Source organism: Eretmochelys imbricata, chromosome 1 (genome assembly GCF_965152235.1).
Source record: "Eretmochelys imbricata isolate rEreImb1 chromosome 1, rEreImb1.hap1, whole genome shotgun sequence".
NCBI classification, from domain to species: domain Eukaryota; kingdom Metazoa; phylum Chordata; order Testudines; family Cheloniidae; genus Eretmochelys; species Eretmochelys imbricata.
The window spans coordinates 25,818,229-25,826,353 of NC_135572.1; the positions used below are offsets into that span (position 1 = coordinate 25,818,229).

General features: G+C 43.0%; 1 protein-coding gene across 1 annotated transcript in view; it reads left to right on the forward strand.

Annotated features, from left to right (window-relative positions):
• The window catches only part of TYR (tyrosinase), an 85,425-nt gene extending 83,487 nt beyond the window's left edge, over positions 1-1,938 (forward strand). The window contains exon 6 of the mRNA XM_077842238.1: positions 1,715-1,938. Within this exon, the coding sequence (XP_077698364.1) occupies positions 1,715-1,938 (224 nt within the window). The remainder of the gene's footprint in view (positions 1-1,714) is intronic.
• Positions 1,939-8,125: the final 6,187 nt, after the last annotated feature.

Here is an 8,125-nt window from a genome sequence, read left to right on the forward strand (position 1 = left end):
GTCCCCTATGGACCACAGCCCCACCAGGAATCTCTGATGTGCTGCATGCAGCAGCTCTGCCTTCAACATGCCTCTCCTGCCCCCAGCCTTGCCCCAGCAAGTCCCCTATGGCAGGGCTTGGGAGGAGGTCTTTGGAGGGCAGACTCCCACCAGTGAAAATAATTAGAGTTGGGTGACCAGATTCTGACATCAATGAAACCAGTGTAAATCCAGAGTGTAACATCAGTTAAGTCAATGAAGTTACTCTAGATTTTCACCAGTATAACCAAGATCAGACTCAGGCTCATGGCGTTTCAGAAAGAATACCTCTTTATCCACTCTGATAATGCAACTAACTCAGACTTTAGGGACTTCACCCCATTCTTTACCTTGAGGGACAGGTCTACACTACGGCAGGGATCAACGCTCTGAGATTGATCCAGCAGCGGTTGATTTAGCAGGTTTAGTAAAGACCTGCCAAATCTACTGCATATTGCTCTCCAGTCAATCCCTGTACTCTACCCCTGACGAGAAGAGTAAGGTAAGTCAACGGGAGATTTTTTCCCATCAACCCCCCGCGGTAACTCGACCTAAGGCACATCGACTCCAGTTACATTATTCATGTAGCTGGAGTTGCGTAGCATAGGTCGACTTACCGCGGTAGTGTAGACATAGCCTTATTTTCCACTACCTGGCACCTTGAGTAGACATTTACACTTGCGCAAAGGGAGTACAAAGTGTGTGGAAAGCATTACCAAACCAGCATGATAGCCCTGTGCACTCACTTTCCTCAGATGTAAATGTCTGAAAAAGAGACAGGGTGATGGAGAATCAACCCCATAGAATATAAACCCCATTGGGTGAGCAGTATCAAGTTTGGCACTGGTCTCCTACTCCAGAGTCATTTATAGTGCTACATAATGAAGAGCTAAATTAAGAGCTTTGACTCTCACGGTGCCCTTGGGATAATGGACTGAAATAATCACTGAATTGGAATCAGACTGAGTTGATTCCAAACTATGATAGAATAAGCCCGTTTGCATTTGAGAACCACAGCTTTACATCAAAGACTGAGAAGTACCACACAGTGTGTAGAAGCAGGGTCAGATTCAGGAGGAAGAATTATCCAGTGGTTAAGACACAGCATGTCGGGGGGAGGGGGGGGGGGGAAGGAGATCCAGATCAATGTTTTCAAAGACTGGTGCCAAAAAATGAGGTACCTAAATCCAAATTTAGACATCTAAATAAATGGCCTGGTTTTCAGATATGTTGAAAACCACATCTGCAGCTCACATTAGTACCATTAGGAGCTGTGGCTCCTTATCACCTCTGAAAGTTAGGCCAGTTATCTAGGTGATTAACTAATGGAGTCACCTATGTCCCCAACTTTAGGCACCTATATTTAGAATTTTTGCCACTACTTTTATTCTTAATTCCATCCAACATTTCCTATGTGAATTTGGGTGAAGTCATTTAGGGGCTCGTAGGTTTTGTGCCTCAGTTTCCCCATTTGTAAGTTATGGATCATACTTATCTTCCTCATTGAATGAGCAGAGACTTGATTTATTAAAGATTTTAAAATACTTTGTGACTCTCAGATAAAAGGCACTATAGCAACACAAAGCATTATTATTATTCTTCAGAGTCTTCCAGCATGCGCCATTATATAACTGCTAGCTTCCACAAATTGACAGTGCATTACATAACATAAAATGAGTTTTGTCATTTTTTTCAGTTGACTCCTTCCAGGACTTTTTGATGCCCTACCTGGAGCAAGTCCGTCAGATCTGGCAGTGGTTAGTCGGAGCAGCTGTGGTTGGTGGTATAATTACTGCTCTGATCACAGGACTCATTGTTCTGGGGTGTAGGAAGAAGAGAACGGGAAGCACTGCAGAAACACAGCCCTTACTCATGGAAAGTGAAGATGATCACAATGTGTCTTATCAGTCAAATTTATAAAAGCCACCTGTAATCCAGCAATGCGGTTCAGGTGCTAACCCTAAATCAAGCATGCATTGTTTGGTACATGTTTACAGAATATCTTGCTGAGATGCACTGCATAAGGGGTGTGGAATGTCCTGAATATCATTGCTCATGTAACATGCAATATTGTACTGTAGTGTATTATCAAAGTCTCCTCATAGAACATTTCCTAAAAAAACTAATGTATGCTACTCTGCTTCCTGTGAATACACCAGGTATTCCCTATTCTTAATTAAACAGAATTCTCATGGAACCAAACTATTTCCCAGGTTGACGGCTCCTGCTTTTGGTCATCTGCTATTTTATTTGCACTTTCTAATGTTGTTCTGAATTTAGGCCCCAATCCTGCAATCAGAGCCATGTGAGCAGATTCACAAGTTTCATACAGGGACCAGTGTCTGTCTGTATCTGATTGCAAGACTGGGGATATTATACTCTGTTGTTCAGATGCTTTTAATTTCAGGGAAGAATAATAGAGTGAGTAATCTGGAGACAGATTTTTTTCTTTTAAGAAAGAATTATTTCCCTTCCACCTTCAGTAATAATGTGTTTGTCCTTGATTGAGTGCCATCAGCAGCAAGCTGTAGCCTCTCAAAAACTGCTCCTCATTTGTTTAAAAAGTTTCAATTTAGCTTTAGAACAAATACAACTATAAGAAAAGCCTGAGTGGAAGCCTCGTTCTAGCTCTTTGCCAGCCCTGGACAGTTTTTGACTTGCAATTGCTCGTAAAGAAAGATGGGTTCACGCTCTTTACAAACGACCAATGCATCACAGAATTAGATGTATTTACCTGAATAACCTCAACAGAAATGCCTCACCCTCAGGAGTGCAGACTTCTAAAAGGCTGTTAGTAATCCCAATTCACATCTCTACCCAGCAGCATCAACTCACATATCTCCGCTCATTCATCCTATTGTCATATACTGGTTTTGGAGAATAGTATTATATTGTGGCTGGCTCCAATTACTAAGAAAGTCCATGTACTTAGGCCATGTCTACACTAGCAAGCTTACAGTGGCACAGCTGTACCAATACATGGGAGAGAGCTTTCCTGTCAACATAAAGAAACCACCTAAATGAGCGGGTATAGCTATGTCAGTGGGAGAGCATCTCCTGTCAACATAGCACTGTGCACACAAGCACTTATGCCGGCGAAACTTATGTCACTCAGCAGAGTGTTCTTTTCACACCCAAGAGACATTGTTTTGCCTACAAAAGGGGTTGTATAGACATGGCCTTAGAAGTTAACAGTTTTCATGGCTAGATTGGTATAGGGTTTTGCATCCCTGCCCATTCTGGCTAATAGCCATTGATGCACCTGTCCTCCATGAACTTGTCTAGCTCTTTTTTGAACCTTGTTATAGTCTTGGCCTTCACAACATCCTCTGGTACAGACTGACTGTGTATTGTGTGAACAAAAACTTCCTTTTTTTGTTTGTTTTAAACCTGCTGCCTATTGATTTCATTTGGTGACCCCAGTACTTGTGTTAGGGGAAGGAGTAAATAACACTTTATTATTTACTTTCTCCACACCAGTCATGATTTTATAGACATCTATCATATCCCCGCATTAGTCATCTCTTTTCCAAGCTGAAAAGTTCCAGTCTTATTAATCTCTCCTCATACGGAAGCCGTTTCAGACCCATAATTAATTTGGTTGCCCCTTTTATGAACTTTTTCCAATTCCAATATATCTTATTTGAGATGGGGCAACCACATTTTCATGCAGTATTCAGGATATGGGCATAGCATGGCTTTATATAGAGGCAATATGAAATTTTCTGTCTTATTATCTATCCCTTTCTTAATGATGCCCAACATTCAGTTTGCTTTTATAACTGCCACTGCACATCGAGTGGATGTTTTCAGAGAACCACCCACAATGACTCCAAGATCTCTTTCCTGAGTGGACAAAGCTAATTTAGACCTTTACTTTACCTTAGCAATTACATATTGTGGCAAAATACCTTGTTCGCTTCAGTAGTCTCAGTCCTTTTTAGCCTTGGAGACTCAGGTTTGGGGCAAGGCAAATCTTATAGGTGACACAAAGTCCTGTTACTCCTCTCCTAAGTCAGTCCCTTGTGCTTGTTTTTCCCTCCCTTCTGGGGAGCAAGTGCAGCCTCCCTACTGGGAAGGTCTGGTATCTTGCTGCAAACAGCCTACTGACAACTTCCCTCCTCCTCTCACTCTTTTCCTCCTACCACCCAGGGGAGGGTTTTAAAAGGTCCCAAGTAGTTGGAGTCAGCTGAACCTAATTGGTTCCTTAGCAACCCCTTTTCCAGCTGAACCTTATTGCCCTGTGGTTCTCTCTCCTCAGTGGATAGGGAGGGGCCTTTTAATTCCCTGGGACTAATTACTACCCCCCCCCTTTTGTAGCTGTTTGTCCTGGGTTTACCACAATATTTAAAATCATCAAAGATTTTAGCTCTTTGAATATTAAGGTAAATGGATTTTTAGTGGAAATCTTTTAAAAGCCAATTCATTTTTTATACATACCTTCCTCTTTAATTGGCATTTGACACTCCTGGAATTTTTCCTCTCTATTTTTCAGATTGTGAGCTAATGACACATTTAAACTGCTCACATTGCCAAACTGCAGTTTTACTCCATCTTTTTCTCTGTTTTTTAGCAAAAAAAAATTAACAAACATAATTTAATGGATCCGGGTGGTGAGTGGCCTCCAGCACCTTCCATGACTTAACACATCCCTTTTAACAAACAATTCAAGAAGTCTATAATCATTAAAATGATCAGTGACAAGCATTTGAGCAAGAGTGTTTATGGAAGGGAGTACAAAATCAGGCTAGCTATTATCCTTTCCCCAAACGTATGGATGGGGCAAGTCCACAATAATGCCAGTACCCTTAAATTCTCTATAGGTTGATTGTATTTCATATTCTTGGACATATTACTAAGTGTTTTGTCTCCAATAACCACATATTCTATATTGCTTTTATATTGCTCACTGTCACAGCACTGTGATTGATTTTTTCCAAGAGGAAACAGTGTGGCTGTCACTTGGCCATTGGCCAAAGCTCTTCTATTCTATATTTTAACCATTCGCAGGATTCTTTAACTACTTTTAACTTGATCAACAGAAACAAGACCATTACATATACTTCTTCCACACACACTCTCCTTTCTAGGGAGTTTTTATATTTCTCCTTAATCACAACATTACTTTTTCACCATGTCCCACTGCTCTTCCTTGGCTAAAACATTTTTAACAAATCTCCCTCTATGGGAGGTTATACTCACATACTCCTCCATTATTGTTATGAGAACTTACTTTTTTGTCTGGGTGTTTGAAAACACCACAGCTGGAGGCCAGAGGCACTTCTCCCTATCATCTCCCAAGCCTTGTTAAATACCCAGAATCTCTAGGTCACAATCCCTAAGACCTAGACGTGACAGTAAGATGTCTTGGACTCATGGCCACCCAGGGATGCCAATGTTGGGGGCATAAGTTGGGAAATTGAGTCACAAATCCACCCGGTTTAGACTAAATCAATCAATTTTTACCTTTATTTATACAATTTCAGACAGAATTCTTGTCACTTACAGTGTCCATACATACATTTATGCCAGACAAATAATAACAGACAAGACAGAATTGATAAGTGGGCCCAAGTTACCACATTCTGGGACACTGGGAAGTTTTTCCACCTTCAATGGTAGTTGCCACCTTCCCTGATCACTAGGTCTGGTCCTTCAGTCCCATTCTTCAGTTTCTGGTCTGGTGTTTCTCCTGTTTGGGCCCATGTTCACTTAGGTCTATTACATGTTTCTACATTACGGATTACTTACCCTTTATGCAATCGGCTTTTAACATATCAACCCTTTGGGTTTTAGGTAACCTGTACTTTATGTATGTGTAAGCGGGGGAACAGTCCCACTATTGTGGGGAACTTTCCTGGCTTCTGCACTACCCTGGTGAAGTGGGCTAGCGAAAGGATCTGAGTCCTCGCTCCTACTTCCTTTACCCAGTGGCCTCCCTGCCCTTGAGGATTCCCCTTCCACTCTCTTGTCTGGCAGAGTCCTCGTAACCCCAGCAAGGCTGGGCCCAGGATTCCTGGAGGGCTCGACCCCCAACCCTGCTGTGGTCACCTAGGACAGGGGCTAGGGTGTCCCCACTCCGGGGTACTCTCTCTGCACTGAGCACTTCTCTGACCCACTGACCATTATATACAAATTAAAGCAAATGCAAGTTATTTAATCAACACTTAATTTTAAAAAGAATAAGGAAAAATGGGAAAGGTTAAAGGAAACACATCAGCCCGCTCTGTGGCAGGGAACATCACAAACAGTGTCTCTGGAATGTCAGGGCAGTTCACAGTCTGTTCCTTGTAAGTCCCAGGCCTCCTTCTCAGGCCCTGGCTGTGCTGCAGGGATGCTGTGGGTTGGACACTTGCTCTGGTGGTGGCCACACGCTCTCAGGCTCTAAGTGGTAGGACCTTTCTTCCCAGTGTCGCCCCTGCCCTGTCAGGGTTATGATCCAAGCCTGGCCTGCAGAGCCTCTTGGCTGAGGCATCTCCCTGTGCTGGGCCTGCTGCCCAGGGTCCCCCTCGGTCTCCCCAGCTGCTCACCGCACCCAGCTTCAGACTGCTCCAGCCCCAGCTCCACCACTCTGTCTCTGCTGCTCTGCCTCCAGCTCCCTGGGCTGCTTCTCTGGCCCCTCTGGCTCTGGTTGCTGCAGCTCTGCTCCCAGGACAGGTCTGCTCTGCAGGCTGCTTCTGTGACTCTGCTCCCAGCACTGACCTGCTTCCTGGCCTGCTTCTCTGGCCCCTCTGTCTCTGGTTGCTGCAGATCTGCTCCCAGGGCAAGCCTGCTCTCTCTGGGCTGTGCCTCTGGCTTTGGGGCTGCAGCTCTGCTCCCAGGACAGGGTCTGCTCTCTCTGGGCTGCTTTTCTGGTCCCTCTGGATCTGGCACAGCTCTGCTCCCCAGCTCAGCTTGAGCCCCTGCTTTCTCCTTCGCTCGGCCCCACTCTGTCTAACCCAGGCAATTCCAGCTCACACGGAGGATGGGACCTCCCTGGCCTTCTGACTCCCTGGTTAGCCTGCCCACCCTGTCATTCAGGCTGACCTGGAGCATTGGCCTCTCCCCATTGTTCCTGGGGACTATCAGTCTCAGGGTCCTGATTTCCCATTGACCCTTCCCCTTTTAGTACTGGGAACTAGCCAACAAAACACCCCCACTGAATGTTAGTAAGGGGGCAATAGTCCCCTTACACATGTACAAGCTTCAGTTACACAATGTCTGTATTTTTCCTTCTGGGTTTGTAATTTCTGAGTTATGTTTTCTGTCACCCTTACCTAGGTCTTCCCAGAAAAAAGAGGAGGGGTTACTTATCATTACCTTTGTGTATCTTTTACTTACATCTTCCAGCACAGTTTGTTCGGTCAGCAATAATATTTTAAGATTAGCAATTCTGTGTAAAAGAAGAATTGGCAAAACCACACTTATGCCAGCAAGGACATGGCCTAAGAGTTACTTCATCTGTATCCATTCATTATTCATAATTACAAACCATTAAAATACAACTATCAAAATCTTAACCTTACCATTAACAATTCTTCGTTTGGGATTTCAATGTTATAAATCAGAATATGTTATTCTCTGCTGCCCATAATCTATTAGAAAGGGGAAGGGGAGTGATGGAAAACATGATTCTTCAATATCAACATTTCTTTTCTTTAAACATGTTTTTTTAATTCAAAATCCAGTTTTATTAGTGAACCATGACAAAGAAACTTCATTAGAAATTTTCATGTGAATGTATTTTGAGGGGTGTCCCAATTTCAGGGCCTTCATATTTAGTTGTTTTCAATGGTACCCCAACAGTTCATACAATCCAAAACACTTGACTTATCTTAGGTGATTGTGGAAAAGAAACACACATTTGAATTTTGTACATTGATGGGTTTGTATTAAAATCAGATGAGCACAATGTTTAGTGTGGGCTCCATTTGAAATTTGCAGTCTCTGGTCTAACGTGGGTTTGCAAGTAGGCTAAAAATTCCATCTAAACAGATTTTATAATTCCAAATGCTTCTCAAATTGTGTATGTGAATGTATCTAGGCTAAATGTTCTATCTTTAGTTAAGCTGATTGAGAAAAGGGGTGAATTTTGAGGGGATTTTTTCTTTTTTTTCTAATTCAGTGG